This window comes from Anoplopoma fimbria, chromosome 20 (assembly GCF_027596085.1).
Source record: "Anoplopoma fimbria isolate UVic2021 breed Golden Eagle Sablefish chromosome 20, Afim_UVic_2022, whole genome shotgun sequence".
Taxonomy (NCBI): Eukaryota; Metazoa; Chordata; class Actinopteri; order Perciformes; family Anoplopomatidae; genus Anoplopoma; species Anoplopoma fimbria.
The window spans coordinates 2351860-2373945 of NC_072468.1; the positions used below are offsets into that span (position 1 = coordinate 2351860).

At 40.2% G+C, this 22086-nt stretch overlaps 1 protein-coding gene across 1 annotated transcript in view; it reads left to right on the plus strand.

Annotated features, from left to right (window-relative positions):
* The window catches only part of ptprub (protein tyrosine phosphatase receptor type Ub), a 147625-nt gene that overhangs the window by 122005 nt on the left and 3534 nt on the right, over positions 1 to 22086 (plus strand). The window contains exons 17-26 of the mRNA XM_054622258.1: positions 4971 to 5040; positions 5126 to 5202; positions 9286 to 9322; positions 10260 to 10357; positions 12390 to 12506; positions 13351 to 13505; positions 14700 to 14835; positions 15468 to 15617; positions 16875 to 17189; positions 20360 to 20485. Coding sequence (XP_054478233.1) covers positions 4971 to 5040; positions 5126 to 5202; positions 9286 to 9322; positions 10260 to 10357; positions 12390 to 12506; positions 13351 to 13505; positions 14700 to 14835; positions 15468 to 15617; positions 16875 to 17189; positions 20360 to 20485 — 1281 coding nt within the window. The remainder of the gene's footprint in view (positions 1 to 4970; positions 5041 to 5125; positions 5203 to 9285; positions 9323 to 10259; positions 10358 to 12389; positions 12507 to 13350; positions 13506 to 14699; positions 14836 to 15467; positions 15618 to 16874; positions 17190 to 20359; positions 20486 to 22086) is intronic.

Genomic DNA, 22086 nt, shown 5'->3' on the forward strand with positions numbered 1-22086 from the left:
ATATTTCTATCCCGAGGTCTCCTCCCAATCCAGTATGCCAGTATACCTATAAAGCTGTGACCCAGGATCTTCTGTACAAGTTTCAAAGAGCTTTTATTTTAGTGTGGAAGAGCAGCGCCATCACACAAAAGTTCCCCAAAGTTTGTTGAGCTCCTTGACCGTATGAGGCCATAACCATGTGGAATAAAAAACTTATTTTAACCTCTTTTATTCATGATCTCATCATTGCCTTTCCCGCTTGGAGCTTGTTGCCATAGGGGAGGTTGTAGCAAAGACAAAAGACAAAGCTGTGCTTTGTGGGTTAGCTCCCTCCTCACCACAAGGTCCGGTACAGTGGTTACACTGATGTACTTCCATGCCTGGTTAACCTGCTCGGTCCTAACAAAGCAGAGAAAACTGGCAAGTAGAAAAAGGCTTGAAGTGAAAGCTTTGTTCCCAATGAAGTTGAAAGAGCTGGGGAAAATCACTATTTTGCAACACTACTTGGTCCCCCAGAGAAGACAGTGGGTCAGTACCCACGACTTCCTAAGCAGAAGTGGTTGACCTCAACATTGTTAGATGTTGGATTAACTTTTTTGAGGAAGTTCTTAACCGTCTGTGCTGCAGGAAGTGCCTGAAGATTGTTTGAGGTTGTATACTCAGAATAGAAAGGTGCACAAGTGAGAGTTGTCCACCGTCACAGTGCCTTCATCATTTCAAGTGTTGATTGGAAAAAATTAATGTTATTATATATGCTACATTTTATTAACATGATACTGTTTTCAGAACTAGATTTTACACTCCTCACTGATACATTTTGACTGATAAACAGAGACATACCATTTTGTGTTGAAGCCTTTCTGAAAAGAGCAATATTCTCAGTTCACCTCAGCTTGTCTTCCGAATACGTTGATTTAGGTCACGCCCCACATACAAGAAACAGTGAGATTTTGTCCTCCTGACCACAGTGACATATCTTGTGAAAAGTGATTTGCAGTGTAGGCACAAAAAAAGAATATAAAAGAACAGTCCAATCATGACAGACACCCACTGGTGGCGATAGCCCACTGTGTCTGGAGTGCTGCAAGCCTATGCACTCAAACTCAGAGCTGTGAGCAGAGCTTTTCAAGGTGCGGATTGAATTCTGGCATGGATACAGTTTGTCTTCTCCTCTCAACACTTTATAATAAACTGAACACATGTCAAAACATAACCAATGTCTCATCCAGTTACAATTGAGATGAAGTGCTTAAAAAGTGAGTAGTTTGGGTATATTTATTGTCTGTAAGTCAGTTGTAAGAAGGATCATGTCCAATTACTACATGTTGTGGATAACTGCTAGCTTAGAGAGACCATGCTGGAATGACTCCTGTTAATGCGGCATGGGAGGCCATCAATCCTCCTCTGACATCATCCATGCGTCCTCCTCACCACCCGCTGAAATTAATTAGTGGGGTTAAAAAGGCATCTGGATCACACTGTTGCTGTGCGTATGAATAAATCATCCTCATTTGGGCCCAAAGAAGACCTCTGTCATGACGACAGGCCTGATGAGGTGAAACGTGTCTGGCGGTGCTCTAGATGGCGAGTCCCCTGTCCACTGCTAACAGATTGTGGGGTTGCAAAGAGAGGAAAGGTGAGACTGGAGGGATTGAGAAGATGAAAGGGTACAGAAACCTAAAAATAGAGCTCTTGGCTCCCATGCCCTGTCACCTCCTAATATCTTCCTCCTAGTAGCAATGCTGGTATTTACCTCCCTCTGCAAAATATGGTGCAACGTAAATGCACTGTAATTTGCGAAGTTAACCATTAGACTTTGATGCTTAGGACAATCCTCTTAACCTTGAGGACCACTAGATGTCCACTAGGTGTCGGAGGACATCCCAGAGGTTGTCAGGGGTTGGGATCTTCACACAGCATATGTCTGATGATGCTCCATAATGATCCTGCTGCATGTTCTTTAATGTCCAAATCAGATGATCTAGTGGGGGTTAGTCTTAGTGGCTCTGCATTTCTAATTAGCATAAAAAACAACAGAAATGGTTACACCAGCACTGTTGTTTTTTGTAAATCACTTGAGTTTGCTTGACAGATCAGTGCTGGGTTGGTTTCTTTTTTGAACCAATTCATCATGGGGTTTCAGTCCTGAATTGACCTGTAAGTACAGAAATGTTGTTTTTGGCATTGCATTGCTTATCCCCCTCCTGCTGGCCCAGTGTTTGCTTTATCTAACTGTATGTTTCAGGGCACATAATGAAGGGATGAGATCTCTGAATACCCCTCCCCAGTGGAACGGTTGTGGCTGATGGTTGAGATCTCACCCGGGGGAGAAGTCCATCCCTGTCACCCACAGCCCATGGCATTTATGAAGAGAGAAAACATCTTTTGTCTCTGGTTCATGGTTTTCCCCTCTGGAACTCTGCTTGTAGACTCATTAAACTGTCCCTCATGGGGAAAACACTCTCCACTCAAAAAATCAATACACAACTCTTTGCTTTGTTATTTTTTTGCTTGCTTTTTTCTCTAGTATGTGTTTTGATAGAGTGCCTCTCTCCATTATGAAGGAAAAAGATGAGGAGTATCATATTACACTCCCCGGCAGGTAGAGGTTTTATTTCCCTGAAGAATACCAATGTTGTGTAAAAACATTGATCAAGAATTTACAGTAAGGGCTTGTATGTGTGGCAGCTACTGTCACTATAGTCATATTCCCACCGCAGAATCTTACGAGTAAACAACAGCAGAGCTTTACTTTAGAGCTCAAAACTTTCGGTATTCCACTTTGCACCCTGAGGCTGGGGTTAGCAAGGATGATGGACTTATTGATTTGAATTTTAGTTGGACCAGGGGCAACTGAATTACTGCACTTATTTTAAAAAACAACAGCTACCTAATGCTACCTTTTGGGCAGCGTGACTCAGGCTTATATATTATATTTTTTTCAAATTCAGTGTCCCAATTGTATCACATCACAGACATTTCTGATTGGATTTTGACTGGATGTGGTGGGATTATAAACCTCATCACCGTTTTGGGCATTTTGAAAATGATATGATATGAAATAAATACAGGTCAAACAAGGTGACAAAACAGTTATTTGGTGAACCCGAAAAGGAAATTGTGGAGGACTGATTGTCTATTGCCTTTTTATTGAGGGTAAACAAATAATGTGCATTATGAAATCTAGTGGGACGTTTTTCACATCAAGATTTGTTAGAATAAAAAACTGCTATAAAAATTGAATAATGTCAATAGTTCAGGACTGTACTTGACAGATTCATTATTTCTTTCATCTCATTTCATGTGATCCTCTTAACCAATCAACCCCACTGATCCCTGCCAATGAGTGTTTCTAATAAAACTTCCAGGGGTCTGTGCTGTTTCTCTTCACTCCCCTTCGATATACTGCCACTCTTTCCCTGTTTTCTTCCTGTGTGTTCCTCTCCCTGCTCCTCCCTCCTCCCTGGAGGACGGAGAATAGACGGAACGGAATAGAAGTGAGTAAGGGAACAGCAAGAGAAGTGATGAAGATGGATAGAGAACGAGGGATTCAGGGAAAAGAGAGACGGACCGAGAGAGAGAGAGAGCGCAAGGAAAGAGGAGGAAAAAGTGGGGAGGAGGGTGTAATCCCAGGCAGGATTTGGCTGGTTCCTGGCTCTCTGTGGGGAGAACAGCGTTGTAATCCCCTGCTCAGCATGCATACTTGGGCAGGGTTTCACCAAATTCCCCCAGTGGCTGAAAACCACAGGGGGTAGACTGGTGAGGTGTGTGTGTGTGTGTGTGTGTGTGTGTGTGTGTGTGTGTGTGTGTGTGTGTGTGTGTGTGTGTGTGTGTGTGTGTGTGTGTGTGTGTGTGTGTGTGTGTGTGTGTGTGTGTGTGTGTGTGTGTGTGTGTGTGTGTGTGTGTGTGTGTGTGTGTGTGTGTGTGTGTGTGTGTGTGTGTGTGTGATCTGAAGGGGCTGTTCATTTACCTCATCTAATCTCTTAGTTTAATAAAAAAAACCTTCTTGGATGTTGCAAACTAGCATCTGCTGTTAGCACCATAATACTTGCAGCTGTTTTCAGTTTGTCTTTGTATAATATATCTGTCCCTATCAAATAAACCATTGACTAATAAATAATTTAGCAACACAGTGGACACTAAAAAGTGTCTTATGACATTTTGTAAGCGCTCACCAATGCATCCATGCAGACAGGTGCATTAGGAATGAGGAGCTGTTTTGCTCAGTATGATTTGTTATAATACTGCTGAACAGCAAGCAGGTGTCAGACAGCTTCTCTGCCTTCACTCTAATTACCAGTCCTCTCACCATACAGGGATTCATACACTTCATAAAGAACCATTCATTAAATGACATAGCAGTACTCTTCAACAATATCTAATCTCAATTTGCAACAATGTATTCTTCATGTAAGAGAATGCTATCATTTGCTTTTTGTTTTTTCATTTTTCTGTCCTCACACAGCATTGAAAATGATAATGCAGCATTTTTCCAGCTGGAATTTCTTGGCATTTTCTGAAACAATGTTACCTTGATTTCAGGCAAAGATAGAACAAAAGCAGGTTTCTCAGGTCTCGCTAGCAACCTTTGATTTTGCCGGCCAAAAGCCCTGTAAAAGCAGCCTTCAATATGCACTTGATGGCTAAATATTTCTAAAAGACGATACAGTACATATATTTTCATAATTTCAGTTATATGTTTATAATTCTTCCTGGTTGTTCGTGGCACTGTTATGTTTAAGTACATGTCATGTGTAAACCACTACACCTCTCCGTAGGATAAAATGGCTCTTGATCTCCTTAACCATGCTTGATGTGCTGATAGGCTTTTATCATGCTAGCCGTGAAACACAATTTTCCGTATCACTGATAAAACAAAAGAAAAGATCTATTCGAAGCTTTGATTAATGTTTATCTAAGATATTTTTTTGAATGGATGATATAGAGAGGTCCCGTTCCTAAAATCTGCAAGTGTCTCTTTATCTCTGTAGAGCTTCTTTGATGGCTGGGACTGCACAAAGAAAAAGGACAAAACCAAAGGGAGGCATGACACGTTGGGATGTAAGTCATCAAAACCAATATTTTCTTTGGTAAAATAACTTTGTATTTCAACAGGTCTTTGCTCTTTTATTCTAATCTGTCACAGATGACCGCCACAGAGTCAAGCTGCACCCTCTTCTGGGAGACCCCAACTCAGACTACATTAACGCCAACTACATTGATGTAAGTCTAATCCTGTTTTTCTGCCTCTGTTCGACATGGGATACAAATAGTCAGCCTCTGCTGAGTCTCTATCTCTTACACCCTGCAAAGCCACAGTCCATCTCTCTCATTCCTGTAAGCTCACCAGTCTGCTGGCCCACTTTCACCTGGAAGCTTTCATCCAATCAAACACCCTTCCTAGTGATTTTTTTGCCAGCTGCCATGATTGTCAATTGCTGCTCCGAATCCTTGATCCAGACTTACTCTGCTATTGCTTTTATTAAAAACAGAGTGGAATGAATGCATTTAATGCCTGCCAGAGGAGATGACCCTTCCTGTAAAATGCCACGAAATCCCCCTAAATTAAATAGACATGATTGATGTTATTCAATCTCTGGATTGGCTGGGTGGAGTTTATCCTTTCCACTGTTCACCTTAACTGTCCGCCACACATGCAGTGCCACAATAACATTCTCACTGATCATATAAAATACATGTTTATGTTGCTAATGTGTCTCAAACGGTCTCATTTATACGTGTTGTCATTCATAAAAACTAGAGGAGGCTGTGTTTATTCAGAAAGCAGAAGCACACGTTTAGATGGCAATAGTGAAGTTATTAACAAAAGAAATTGGCCGTGAGTTAGAAAAAGAAATGATTCCAATTTTACTGCTAGATATACTCGTAGATAGAAGCTTGTATTTTGGTTCCCCTATGAATTTGCTGATATTGTCCTCGGGTGTTGTTTTTCATTTGAGTCATGTCAAGTCAAAGAAGTTTGGCAATCTGATATAATTTCTTTATCTCACAAGATTTATTCTGCACGCCTCTCATTGATACTACTGTAAAGTATATGTATGCCAGTCGATGGGAAGTTAAGGCAGGCAGATGTATTCCAAGTCCTGTTTGAGGCTGATAAGAGTTTGAATTACTCTGTGAAAATCTTTATAGAGAATATAAAAAAGAGAAAATTACTAGCTGCATAAGTTGACTATTGATTCGGGGTGGATTCCTGCTTTAGACCAAATTATATCATCCAAAAATGCTTGACACCACAGTGCTTTTTTCCATATATTTTATTTCTCTGTAGAGAATGGCCAGTTGTGGTGAGATGCTTTTAGAGAGTTCATTACAATGAGAGGGCATTAAAAACCTGGCCTGCTATTAGGATTGTAGTTATCAGGAGGGTCTCCATTAGAGTTTAGGGCACAGAGGTGCAGGCATTAGAGGGAAAACACCGCTCAGCAGCCACTACAGTGTCAGCGTCACTCCCTGACAAGACTGACCCAGCAAGCTGGATGGTAACTATTAGCCACAGCGAAGCATATTTTGGACAGCCTGTGATTATTTTGCCAGAGGTTAAATGGAAAAGTTTTTCCTCCCTCTGAAATATTATTGCATATTTAAAACAGAGGTGAAAAAGAGCAAGTTCTCTATCTCCTCTTTCTCTGTCACTTAATGCCAGAGTATTTGCTTGGCTGCGGTGTTTGTTTGCCTGAAGAGGAGCAGAACTTTGCATATATTTGAAAGCTTCCTGTGCCTTTTGCAAATGTAGAGCAGTCCAGTGTGTCATGGCTTTTACTGATTTACATATCGGCTGCTTCTAAAGAGAAATACAGTCGTACTGATGAGGTATAGCATGTCCACAATCTAAAACTCACACACAAACACACACACATAGTGTCATACTGTTACTAATTTCTGTAAAATGTACCTATTGTAAAAAGAATGGTAACTTCCTGCTTTGTCCCACCTAGGAGGCCAATTTTCTCAATCAGCTTCTTACTATAAGCGACTAGCTCCAACATGGAAACATTTTTGGTACAGTGAGAACAGCTCTACTGTTAAGAACCAAGATTTCCTATTTCATTTTTTTCCCCCTTATCTTGTCTCACTGCTTTGCTAGTTGGCGGGGCTCAGTAAGAAAAAGAGGCATGTCTCATATTACAGTGCAGCACTGAGACTTTAGCAGCATTTAAATCCAAATGTGATGGTTGTTTGTTAATGTTGCCAAGCTGTTTTACGATCAAATCTGATCACAGTCTTAATTAAGCTTGAATAAATAATACAATTATCTTAATCTTCGATTGTTATTTTAGAAGGGGGATCTCCACTGATTTTGCACATTAAAATCTTTTTTCTACTTTATTTAAATTAAAAATCCCTAGCAGAAACTTACAGTAAAGAAAACCAAAAGGGATTTCATTTTAAATAAGCAAACCATATATAAGGAGTAAGTTAATAAGGCCAAAAAGTTCCACAAAACTTTAACACATGAAGCACAGTCCTGCTGTACTTACAGAAACACACATGCACAAACACACCCACAAACCTCTTCCCACCTGTCTGTGACCATAACTCCTACTTACTAAAAGCTTCTTTCATTAACTAGCCTATATGTCTTCTTTTTCTACTCCCCTCCCCACTTCCACGACCTTGGACCCTATAGATTCGGATTAACAGGGAAGTAAGTACTTCACTGCTCGTTCTTCGGCCTTCCATCGCTCTATTTTCGCTCTTTTCCCCCTCTTCTCTTGCCACTTCCTTCTTCTCTTTCCACTATCCTCTATCCACAAATGCTCAAAGATGTGAAAGTGTGTTTCAGGTTTGTGCACATATGACCCCCCTACCCTCCTAAATATCCCTTTTAGCCCTTTCATTGTAAATGAACACAAAGAGATGTGTCCGCTCAGATAGAGGAAGTGGAAGTGGAATTGGTTCTCATAAGTGGCCAAGGGTCAGGCATTTTGGTTGCTATAGTGATGGACTTGTTGGAGGAGTGGAAACATTGCTTATAGTGTTTGGACGGGGCCAGAGTGGATAGCAGGCCTCACAGCATTGGTCATCCATCTCCATTTCAAACATGTCCCCGTTTACATGACTGGATGAAATTCAGTTTAGCGACCCATCAGCAACGTGGACAGACTCAACACATTAGTAAGATGCCCTCTGCAAAACGATGAAAACTGTTATGAACATGGATTGGCCCATCATGCTGATTTGATGAGAGCCAGTGGGCTCAGGAGTTTATTCAGATTAATCCTGAGCTGCCTTCTCAATTCCACAGGGGCATGTAATGTAATTGGGGCATCAATTATCCTTCCAGCTGCTCAATATGACAACAAACTGTGAACCACAACATCATTGTGGTTTTCCAGGTGATGTTCTCATTGGGTTGCGTCTTGGAGACGGGTGTCTCCTTCACCTTTTAAGGTTAGATAGGTAGCGCTTATTTTCAGGACTTTGAACAGTTTGCTCGTCCTTAAAGTGTTCATGCTTCAAAGTACCTCAGGTGGTCTTTGTCATGTTTATTCCCCTCAAGGCTGTAGAGGTGACATCTCAATGTTCATTCATATTCACCCCATGCTCACTGTGTGAAAATGTCTGTCATCTATATCAAAGGCCGTCACATTCTTTGATATAAAGGATCTCAGACTATTTCACTGTACGTATCAGATTTTGCCTTGAAAACGGTTTATGTTGGTGATGATATCATGCATTTATGTGAAACCTGTGTATGGTATTCTTCCACTCATTTGACTTGCGAGAAGAATTCAAGGGGGAGTTTGCTGGGAAAAGAAATGTGGTTATGGTTGAATTCATCATCCCAGATATAGTACATATTGCATCTTCAATGAAAATTGATTTGTTTTTATGTGGCTGTGCTCTGAGAGAGAGTTTGATAAATCAATCGGACACCTGAAATTGAACAGTGTGCGCCTTTAATTTCTTTATAATATATTTATAAAACTCTCGCAAGGATTCAGTCGTTGTTCAGTCAGCTAGCCAGACTTGTTGTCAGAATCCACATTTCATTTCTATTTCGCAGCTTTTCTCTGTTTGTCAAGATGCAGTTTTTACCACATGCTCCTAACTATCTGTTGTCTCTATGAGAGCAAAGACATGGTGTGCAGTGAGCCATAGGTAAGAAAGTGCTGGACAGTAAAACGGGAAACATGATTCACAATTGCAGTTGGTCAGTCATAGGAAAACAGAATGCAGAGAACAAGGCAAGGAAAAGGGTAAGACAGAGAGACCCTCCGTACAGTTGTGCCTGAGGCACAGATGGCTTACTCAGCATGTCATTCCTCTTCTCTCTTTCAGGGCTACCATCGATCCAACCACTTCATCGCCACTCAGGGTGAGTATCCCAGCAAGGCTATGTATGTGTGTGTGTGTGTGTGTGTGTGTCATGTGCGAGTGTGTGTGTTCATGTGCGAGTGTGTGTGTGTGCATGCAGCTCGGTAAGTACCTTTTGCCACCATGTAATAAATTGAAGATGATCTAACCAATGAGCCTACTCATGCACAGTCCCTTGCCAAAATTATCTCTACGGCAAATCCAAAAGGTTATAGTGTGACCACCAACCCGGGAAGGCTGTGCTGGTGATGTCACTGAATTAATCATGAGAAGAGGTGAATAATTAAACACATTAATTAAAGCTTCTCAATCTCTGCTACAGGCCGAGCGGCGCGTTCATTGTTGGGGAGAGAACCTTTAGTTCACCCTCTGACACTCCTTAGGGTTTAGAAACAGCAGAGGGAAACGTAAAGTCGCTTCTGATGGACAGTCGGACTCGGTTAAAAATTTCCCTCTGCTGTTTCTAAACCCTAAGGAGTGTCAGTTTCCAGGGAGATCCCATCACAAAGTCACCCAAGGTCTGCTCATCTGCTTATCTTGCAACAGCACCTCCTCTTCCCCCTGTTAGAGAGACAGCTAGATTAAACCTGTAAGAAAGAAAAAAAACAGCAGTGTTGTCTCTCTGAGCGGTGATCTTTGTTTTAAAGTTGTAGTTCAAATCTCCTCCTCTGATGACAATGAGTGACTGATGGCCCCCTGGGATTTCATCATCTGCTACTGTTGTTGTTTTGTCACCCATCACCCTTTCCTTGCTCGGAAATCCCAATAACTTTATTGACAGCACAATCTTGCGGGATCAGTACCCCGCTGTCTGAGGAAGGACAAAAAGGTTGCAGTAATAGGAGATCTCACAACCCCAAGAACTCCCTTGTTGAGCAGAGTATGCTTTGATGCCGCTGTTTTCGTCTCTTTCTCTGTCTCTTCCTCCTTCCCACTAGGACCCAAGCAGGAGACTCTGTATGATTTCTGGAGGATGGTCTGGCAAGAAAATTGTTTCAGCATCGTCATGATAACTAAACTGGTGGAGGTTGGCAGGGTAAGTCTTGTGCACTCCCCCTTCGTGCTCTCCTGTCACCACCCAGTGCTCAGAAACATCCCACATTCACCATAGGGAACATTGTGGTGTCTTTATAAAAGGCTTCCATGTGTGTGATAAGTATAGATCTCACAGGAGCTTGCTGTGCATGCAAACCACAGCCTAAAAGTGGTTCTTTTCGCTGAGGATGCCCTGCATTTATGTGAAACCAAAAGCACTAGAGAGCCTGTTAAAGGAGTATTTCAATCATTTATTTTTGCTAGTTAGATGAGATGGATCAATACGACTGCCATGTGTGTTCGCTAACAATCAAGCTACAGCCAGCAGTCAGTTAGCTCAGAACAATGGCTGGAGACATTGTTACACCATGAAATCCACCTACCAGTTACCTTTTTTGACAGTTTAAACAAATGAGATAGCCTAGCTTTCTCCTCTGGTTCAAGTCCTTATGCTAAGCTAAGCTAACCAGCTAGTGGTTGTAATTTCATATTTGCGGCACAGAATTTAAAGTGGAATCAATCTTCTCATCAAACTTTCTGCAAGAAAGTGAATAAACATAATTCTGTACCATGTTCTCTTGGAGCAATTGAAACTACAATGTAAACCAGGCTACACAAAGTTTCTGCATTATAAAAAAAACTAAGTATTGGTACATGAATTATCCCTTATTAGTCTGTTTTGAGAACATCATGACACTGCAATGTTGTTGTATAGAAATTTATGTCACATCCTCCAATGATTAGAGTCAATAAAATGTGCTGTAAAATAGTTGTGAGGCCTAAACATGTCTGAACCACATATCTAGGACTGCTGTCCTTGAATAAACACTGCATGACTACAAAGGTTTAATGGCATATACATGTAGTATATGAATTCTGCTCTAAGCATCCCATTATTTTTGTTCTTGGCAAGATAAATGTATAACTCAGTGGATGGCTAACACAATTACCTTCTTTGTGCATGGTCTTTGTGAAGAAGATAGCTGCCCCCCTGTCCAGTATGCTTCCAACCATTATGTGATTGTTTTGCTTTTTTTTCTTTGCCTTCCAAGATGAAATATATCTGCGAAGGATTGTTTTTGCTGTTCCCCAACATTTGAAGTGTAACCTATGTACGTTTTCCTTTTATTAAATGTTACACCAATATTAATTTGCTATAGTTAAATTAACATATATATCAATACTTAATATTTGTTTAACTATCACTTACTTATGGGTAATACAGGTTATATTTAATCTATTTTGCTTTAAATAAAATGTATCTTTTTCTTTATTTATTACAATTGAATGCTTAATGCTAAATTTAATGCCTAAATTTAAATTGTGTTGGAAAGTACAAAAATAGCATAAGGAAAGGTTTAAGGGTGACACTTAGTCATCCAATAAACCCAAACTTAAACCTGCATCTGTACTCATCTGGTTTCATTTGTTCAACAGTTTTAGCTTGTAGTTGGGTGGTTGGATTGATGGCATGATGACGCTATTTACTTAAGTCGACATTGTCAGTAGGAATGCAGTGACCTAAAACACCCATAACAGCATTGTTCAGTAGCATAAAATGGCCTTGCAGCACATTGCGTGAGAGTAATTCATCTGGTATAGTCCTATAGACATTTAGAAATTTAAAAGGTATCTTTTTCAAAAAGATGGGGGGCGATTCAGAGAAATTACTCCTTAAGAGGGAGACGCTTTAGAAAACTGGGCACTTTAAGTCTGAGAAGGTTAAATTGGGGAACACCGGGTCACATTGTCTCTCCAAGGGCAGATTTTCTTTCTGGTGAGAATAGTTTGTGTTAAAGGAAAGATGTTTTAATATGAAACATTTTGACCCTTTTTTAGTTAGGTTTATTCTTAATATTGGGGGATGTATTGTGTTGTTTTTTTTTAACCAGTAGTGAATTTTCTGCTTTGCACTGGAGATAAAAAATGGTTATCTACCAACAGACATGTTATACCTTCTACAGCTTTGCAGATGCTTTTTCTAAGAATGTTAACCAGTGGTTTAACTCAGTTGCTTTGCTATTTTTAAACAGGTGAAATGCTGTAAATACTGGCCTGATGACAGCGAGATGTATGGTGACATCAAAATCACTCTGCTTAAGACAGAGACTCTGGCTGAATACACAGTTCGCACCTTTGCCTTGGAGAGAGTAAGTTTATTAAAGATTTACATTTTGTCTACCCTTGTTTGCATTACCATATTTGCCTGTATTAATACTTAGAATTAGAAATAATAAATTAATAGACAGGATTAGATACTTGACAGGACTTACTGCTGATGCGTATGAGAGCTACATGTTAAATTAAGAGGAATTAACACCAGTAGCTATGTGAATGCCCCTGCTGTCTTTCCAACATAGCTGTTACAGTGCTGTGCCCCCGATGGTCTTCCTCCTGTCAATCTCCTGGGGCATCTCACATTGGAGGGGCTCAAAGAAAGGCTGGAGTGACAGTGGCACAAACACAGCATTATCATCCCACTGTCACATTCGCTCTCCATGGGCACGCGCTGCTGCTTATTTAAATCGGCACGAATTTGGGAGCTGGTGACAGCTTGTTTTTCCATAGCTCTTTTACTTTCTTTTTTTGGATTTCTGTCTTCAACAAATCTTTGCTTTGCGTCGCTTTACTTTGTCATCTCTGTACAGACTGCAGCAGCCTCCCAGTAGAATGGAGAAAAACTCCCAGCCCTCCCTGAGCTCAGAGAGCCTCAGTAATTCCTTTTTGCGTGTCTGTCACACTGCAGCTGCTTCTAACATGTGATGCCCAGAGGCCTAACTGTCCTAGAAGACCTAGCACCCCACGTAAATAATGTCCTGGTTGTCCTCACACTGAACCGAAAAATCTGTCACATCTATCACGGATGTGTCTTAATGGATGGGAGCCTGTCTTGGATGAAATAAGGAGCCTGTAGGCTACTATTGTAATGATGCAAGCCAGATAAATGTAGTGTTTTACATGTAATGCTAATTTGTACTGTGTTTTTGTTTACAGAGAGGATACTCAACCAAGCATGAGGTGCGTCAGTTCCACTTCACATCCTGGCCTGAGCACGGGGTGCCGTATCACGCAACTGGATTGTTGGCCTTTATACGAAGAGTGAAAGCCTCTACACCTCCTGACGCTGGCCCTGTGGTGGTCCACTGCAGGTAATGTTACGCTATGCAGTGTTGTAACTTTTATTGAGTAGTGAATAGGATGTAAACACAATTGATTTTTTCAGAGTGTGGCAAGTAGTATTAGTAATAGATGGCATTCTCCTTTGGGAGGCTCAGGACCACTGTGATGAGCAGAATGAGGGTCACAAAGGGGTGACAAAGGCAGCCGTTAGCTGTTACAGAATTATTTTCACATAATTTTGTTTTGGTGGAGGCCTAGCAAAGCTTCTATTAATTTAAAGAATGTAAAGCCAAAACCTATTGCAGTAAAAGTGAACAAAAATGTATTTTAAACATTCCATGCCAAAATGTAACCCTAGTCGTACATTGATCATTGGATTATAGTTTGATAATACCTGGTGCAGCGGCAGTAACTGGTTTTCCCCTCTGGCCGCTAGTGCTAGATATTAGGTGCACATTAGACATCCAGAGCATTAATATAGAAGCCAAAAGCTATTTGGTGTGGAAAGTATAGTAGAGAAATATCTACCTGAGCAGAGAATGAAGTTGCTCTCCCTCTGTGTGTGTTTTAATCCTACCTTCTCCTTTATTGATATAGAGTTTTCTTTTGTGTGCTTTTAATGCATGTTTGTTTGTGCATGTGAGCGTATATGAGACCTATAAGACCTTTAACAGATTTTGAAAATGTGAGAGACCACATGCATTATGATATTTAATGATACATTTAACAGTTTTGTTGTTATAGTGTGTGCAGTGCAAGGGTTTCCACCTCACAACAGGATTTAAATATTGAACACGTTTAATATTTGCAATTTGAAATCGGTATGGCCAAGATGGACTTCCAAGCTGATCGGGAATGTAAAAAAATAAAAATAAAAATACCTCACACCACAGGAAAATCTGGCAAGATAATCTTTAGAACCCTCGAAAAATCTATCTCTGACTATTGTTGAAACGGGTGAATTGGGCCCAGAAATTGGCTTCTTTCTTGGGTGGTGTGTACCCTGCATTAGCAAACGCCATCTGTGGCATGACCCTCGCCTGTACGTTGTAGTTGACCTTCAAGACTTTCCCATTCTCTTTTAAATCATGCAGTGCCAACAACTTGTTTTCCTGAGGAGACATACTGAATCCTAACAACATTTTTACTAACTCAAAAGTCTGGTGATTTAATGCTTTAAGACTGTGCATGGTCTCTCGTTAAAGTTGTCCTTTGTGTGCCAGTGTGGGGGCGGGCCGCACCGGCTGCTACATCGTGCTGGATGTCATGTTGGACATGGCGGAGTGTGAAGGCGTGGTGGACATCTACAACTGTGTCAAAACCCTCTGCTCTCGACGCATCAACATGATCCAGACAGAGGTCAGGTCACCGGCACAGCTAGGAAGCTACTTCACATTCAGATTCAAGTCAAATATCTCCAATTTGTCTTGCACAAATTCAGGAGGTTACGTCACTGGTCATAATATGGTTATATGTCTCCACTGCAAAACTTCTGGGAGTTAGATTTTTAATATACATATTATTAGTTTCCCTGCTGTTATTGGGAAATTCAAAGAGTGAGGAGTGGGGGCTGTATTATCATACGGCCCCTCTGAGACTCATGTAAAGGTCAATGCAATCATTTTAGAGAAAAGACTTGCATTGTCTCTCAATGTGTTTTGTAGGCATGTGCTGTTCTTTAGATTTGCAGATAATTAGCATTTTCACACTTATTATGTAAATCTGACATTGACTTAGCTGTTTATTACATTTGTAGTTATTTCCAGGCGTGCTCTAATTAAATGCACAATGCATGTATTTATTTGCTAAGAAATATTTATGTTGTGAGTCAATCTTTGATTAATTATTCACATCTACATATGATGTTAATCTCTTTCTGTCTTAACCTGCCTCCTCTGTCTGTTCAGCTGTTTGCAACATGTCGCACAAAAATGCATGCCCCCACTTGTGCACATACTCAGCACTAAATATGTTACCTGTTGTCTCTTCAGGAGCAGTATATCTTTATCCATGATGCCATTTTGGAGGCTTGTCTGTGCGGAGAGACTGCCATCTTGGTGAACGAGTTCGCGGTCACTTACAAAGAGATGCTGCGAGTGGATTCCCAGAGTAATTCCTCTCAGCTACGGGAGGAGTTTCAGGTCAGTCTTTAGCTGGATCGCAACAACATGACTTTGATCAACATTCTAAGCATATATTTATTTTGCTAAAATATGCAGCCAAAACATGTATTCAGAATTACACAGCCAACACAAAATCATTTGCATTTAAAGTGCAATTTCTTAAATATCATTATTGAAATTATTCAATTTACCTTAATATAACCAATACTTCTACTGCTACTGTTTATTTTAGTAACAACAATATAATAGTGGAGTACTACTACTAATACTACTACAGTATTACTAATGATAGCATTGATAAAGAATTTCATTCAATTTTGCATGTACCTACACTATACTGTACTTTTACTACTACTATCACCAACAACAATGAAGCAGTAGTAATAATAATGCATAAATGGGGGATGATTCTTTGTTTCCTTTCACTTTTGATTCTGCGTGACTGCCATTGAAGTCCTCTGCTTGGTTTGTAGGAATGCAGTCTCGGAGCATTTTATTAGATGTTGATTAGGAGAGAAGAGGGCCAGCTGTGTTCCCACATGCTTTACCTACCTCCCCCCTTTCTGTAGAGCTCAACCAGCAGCCGCATTGATTCCAGATTTAGTATTTCAAAGTAATACTGGAAAAGGCTCATACTCCCTCCTTTAATTTCATACTGTTATATTATTATTCTCTACATGGGAAATATAACAGATTTATTGTTTAGAACTAGTGAATTGTACTCTAGGTTTTGCATCACTCTTATTACAAACTGTTAGTTCTTCATAAAGGAAAATGTTTCATGCCTCGCTTTGATCTTGTAAACGTATCCGTCTGACATTGTTTCTGAAAGCCTCTCCACCGCCCCATGAGCTCTCTGTTTGCCTTTTTACTCTGCCATCCTACATACTGCAAACAGCCAACCGGTAGTACTGATGGGCAAGTCACAGATCTATTATTGATGCTGTGTATTAATGATCAAAATATCTCTTCATGTTGTCTAATATAATTACGGCTAAATGAGCAGAGAGTTCATCAAAGAAAATTGGTATGCAATATTTCCCTTTCATTCTTTTGAATCCGTTTGTCAATGTGATGTTCATTACATTCTCTCAATTGATATTATTGGATTCCCGGCGTTCTCTGCGTACCCTCACTCCTGTCTGAGCCACTTATTTTCTTCCTCCTCCTCCTCCTCCTCTCTACCATCTTTGACTCCTCTAATGTGTTTCACTACTCCTCACGCCTTACATGTTTGTCATTCTCATCTCACCTCTGTAATGTTTCCATTTGCAGACGCTCAACTCTGTGACGCCCCACCTGGATGTGGAAGAGTGCAGCATTGCTCTGTTGCCCAGAAACCGAGAGAAAAACCGTAGCATGGATGTTTTGCCCCCTGATCGCGCACTGGCCTTCTTGGTTACGACAGAAGGGGAGAGCAACAATTACATCAACGCTGCTCTCGCTGACAGCTTCCACCGGCAGGCTGCTTTTATCGTCACCCCTCACCCTCTGCCGGGCACCACGGCTGACTTTTGGAGGCTTGTCTTTGACTACGGCTGCACAGCAGTGGTCATGCTCAACCAACTCAACCAGTCAAACTCTGCCTGGGTAAGGTCAAAGTGTTATAAAACAGTTTTATTGCCATTGATTTGTTGACACTATAAAGAAAGAGAGACGAAAAAAAATGTTTGAGTACACTCACACAAGAGCCGCTGTTTGCTGTAAGTTTTTACTTCCAGTCTTGTGGTTTTTCTTGGAACTTTTCTTGAGACTTTTACTGACATTCACTGCCTTCACTATGTCTGTATCTTACTGTGCTTGGGATTAGTTCCTTCTTGCTATTTTGCTGGGCTTTGATCCCTGACCACATTGATCTCAAGGCATGACTAGATAACACCCGCCCCAGTTTTTGCCTTCCCCTCCTCAAGACACATCTTAAGAATGGGCTTGCACTACCCTTCAGCCATCGTTTTTTGTTTTTTTTGTTGACATTCCACTTTCTCTCTTGAGCATATGTCTCTCTGTGCTACAGTTAGCCTTTTTCTTTCTTTAAACACAACACAAAAATTAAAAGTTAAACATACCTGGTTGAACACTAGGAACAAGTAACTAAAAGTATGTAACTAAAAATGTTTTTTACGGGGAGATTTTAAAAAACTGTTTAAGCCTTTGCTCTACCAGATAATAAGGTGCCATACTGACGAATCATTAAAAAGTCAGCAATAGATCCTAAAGTCTATTCTAAGCATGGAAATGTAATCACACATCAAAGAAAGAGTCTGGCAGCCAACTGTTGAGCAAATTGAGCGAGCCTATAATTTTCTGATGAAGTTAGATGAACAAATCATTAATTAAGCATGAATAAAATGAAAGCATGTAAAATAGCCCGATTGTCATTAAGAGAAAGGAATGTTTTAATTCTTGAGCTATTTTCTCAGGTGGGGTAAAAGGGACTAAGCCTACAGTAGTAATATGGGGCTCCAGACTGATAAAATGTAAGTCCCAGATTTTAGCAAAAGGAACAACATACTCTGTTAAAGAGCCAAAAGCTGGCACAACTTGAATGTGTTCAGCCAATAATAAAGATGTCCGTTTTGAGTTGAGCTGAAAGAGATTGGCAGACATCCTGTCCTTAATGGCAGATAAACAGTAATGCTGCTGAATAATTCAACAACCTTGGGACAGGTATGACTTGATATGATCGGCATAGTAATGGAAAGAAATAAGAAATGTCATGCTGTCTAAGAATGTAGCCTGAGGTAAACATGGAAGGAGAGAATAAGATTAGCCCTCAAATGGACACTTGTGGTACGCCACACAGGGACACTGCCTGTGTTGAGGACCATTGACTGACAAAATAACATTTGCAGTAGACAAACAAAACCAATCAAGGACAGATCTGGAGATACTTAAACCTCTGAATAAGAATATTTTAATCCATCATGTTGAACTCTGCACTGAGATCAGACATTCCTGCATAGAGCATTAGGTAGTAGCTTTCATCAATAATTCATTAACAACTCTTACAAGGACATTTTCAAGTAATTGTGTGTAATTTCATATAACCTTGTGCAGTATTAACACCTGTTTGATTTATATGTGTATTAATCATTGGCAAATTAAATAAACCACCTAAAAAGGTAAAGATTTCAAAGACAATGGCTCATGCAAAATCTAGATTTTGGTTTATAGGCATAAATGCTTGATTTAAATGGTTAGCCTAGACAAACATTAAACATTAAATATATGAAATATGTATTACATTGGATCATAGCCTTAGAAAGCAAGTGCTTACTCTAAATTATGAATCTTATTTTGTCCAAGGTCTATCTTAGATTGTTGTAAAATCAGCCCTTAACATTTTTTGGGGGGTTTCATGGCTAATGCAATGATGGAGATGTGATTTTTTTTATTGAGTGTAAGTAGCAGCAGTGACACTACTGTTTTTTAAAGGGGACATCATCGAGATACTTTAAAAAAAAAAAAAAGAGAATGAACTTAATTAACTAAATCAGCAAAGATAAATATGACATTTAAGGGCTTTAACAGGCTTTATAACTCTAGAACAATTTCAATAACTTATATTGCATTTCCAACCATTGTATAATTTGCTAATTAAAGCTGCAATTGGTAACTTTAATAACAATTCACTTTTTGTCGTATTTGCTCAAACTGTCACAACATCCTGCCAGTAGTAGATGACCCAAATAATCTGTGAAATGAGAAAGTTTGTTACTGGGCTACCATGTCAAAACAATCGAGCCAAAACCAAGCACTGCCAATGCAAACAAACTAATTTTACAGCTAAACAGTGGACTAAAATATGTTTCTGAAAACATTTGAGGCGAGAAAACTGATTGACAGCTGCGTTAGAGACTCCTAAGCTCTGATTTGTGGTTTTTCTTTGGCCTTGGTGGAATCTTGCAAATGCCATTAGGAGCACTAAAAGGAGGCAGAGGAACCTGCATTTTTTCCACAGATTATCTGTTTTATTTTCTGCCAACAGGATATAGACAATTTGAGTTAGTATTAATAAAAAGGTTATTTGTATTTAAGTTACTAACTGTAGCTGTAGCGATTGAGGGTTTCTGTTTTGGCTTTTCTGTATGCTGTTGTGTAACACCCTGTGTTGAATGGTAAACAAAGATAAAGAAAAGAAAGAAAAGGGTAGGTACTGTTCAGTCCCACTTCAATCCAGTCCCCGTTAAATGTTTTTCATCTGTTTTCTTCCAGTGCAATGCAGTTCCTTTCGGGTTTTGCCTGAAAATTGAGTTATCACCTTTTTGAGTTGTTCATTTCAAGATCTTTCTATATACTCTGTCATAGAGTTCATTCGTGGCACTGGAGTACTCTGTCTCCCTCTTGTTGCAATATCTCAAAGCACATTACACCCCTCCCTCCCTGCACTGCTTCTCCTCTATTAACACCACTATGGTACCATATCACACACATCATCACATTTGTCCTCGCAGTTATTATACTTGTGTATCTGCATGACTCTTAAACTGTGTTATATATTTTGTGTACAAGTGCATTCATGTAGACTTCCTGATGCATATATGCACACCAGTTCACACACATACTTGATTTTAGATTTTTATTATCTGAGCCTCATCTCTTAGATAATCCAAGGTTTTGAGAGCAAATGCATTCTTTTTTTTTTGCCACAACTACTAAAGAATGCGTGAGTACTGCATGTGCTACAGTTAATGACTGACCCCCCTCTCTCTGTCTCTCTCTCCTAATTTCCCCCCCCCCACCCCCACCCCCACCTGTAGCCTTGTGTTCAGTACTGGCCAGAGCCTGGTTTACAACAGTACGGGCCCATGGAAGTGGAGTTTCTGTCCATGTCAGCAGATGAGGATGTCATTACTCGTCTGTTTCGGGTCAAGAATGTCACGAGGGTGAGTCATTGCAGTTCTGAAAGAGCCTGCACAGGACATGTTGTTCCACTCAGTGGTATTTCACAAAATGATAACTTGAACCTCATTAGAAATGCATTAGCTGTGGTCCTCACTGGTAATTCAGGTGTGACATTTTACCTACAGAACATTGAGAGCTGCCAGCCGTAATGTGCATATAAAAGCCACCTGACACAAGTCCTCAAAGTCAAAGTACTATAGACCCGGCTGTAAAATTACCGTGTACCGGAAACCTTCAGATGATGAATTTCTATATAACTTCTTGTATTGGCGCAAACTTAAAGGCTGAATGCTTCACTAGATGCTAGAGTTCACGGTGTGCCTCTGCATAGTTAACTTGCTATTGCTATGTCTATATATTTTGCATATACACGTCACTTCTCAAGTGTATGCTTCAAATAAATACACGCTAAAATATAGCCTGGAGATTTGTACTGAGCACAATGGCACATCATTAAAAAAAAATTCTCATTCATAGACTGTATTATACATTCTACAAAGGATATTGTTTTGGTATTCAGCAGTCCAGAAAATTGAACCAGTGTTTCCATAAGATGTTCCCATTAGAGTAATACATATAAGAACTTTGCATGGACAAACATGCAAGAAAAGCACATTGACATGAATGCAATAAAGGTCAGTCTCTCCCTTTTTCAATTGCTTCTTGTCATTACCTAGATAGGCTTCTTCCCTCTCTTAGGTGCAGATAGGCATACTAAAGAGGGAACTGCCATCATCAAATGCACGGCATATTTTCAGGATATTCTTTTTAAGCTGCAACAAATACTTGATATTTGATTTGTTCACAAACAATGTCACACATGTGTTGTAGTTATCTGGCATGTATAGAATTAGGAAGACCTTATGAAAGAGGCTAAATAAAAGCACTGATAGCTCTGTCGTAGTGGTGGGAGCACAGGGGATGTCACTGTGGTCTTTTTTCAACTTTAATGCTCGAGATATGTGCATATGTATGAATCAGTCATTTTGGCTTCTGACATGTCACTGCGTTGTGTGTGTGTGTCTGTGTGTGTGTGCCTGTGTATATGCAGGTATGGTTTAAGCCTGCATATTTGCATAAGCTCATGAATACTGTTCAGGATCACTGTCAACCAATTATTGAAGAAATCTGTATGCAAGGCGTTTCCTCGCTGCCATTAGAAGCAGTGCGTCTTGCCTTTCCCGGAACTTCCTTTCTTGATTGGCATCCTCACCTCCTCTCTCGACTGCCCTTGTCATTCCCCTCTACCCATGGCACCTTTCTTCTACTCAGTGCACCGCACTGTAAAGGAGAGGGCAACTTAACACAGCATGGTAGAAATCAAATCACACAGAAATAACACACCGCTCCCTCTCACTGCCCTCTCTCAGTGCATTAGTGAGTATTCTTCGTATGTTTGACAATGATATAGGGTAGGGAGTAAAAGTCAGTGGAAGTGAAATGCATATGCATATGTATGTGTGGGTATGAAAGTAATACAAAAAAAGTACATAGTGTAAATCCCAAGTCTGCTAAGGCAAATCCTTCATGCATCATTTGTGTCTTTGCCAGCCCAATTTGCATGATTTACAGTTCTCCACTG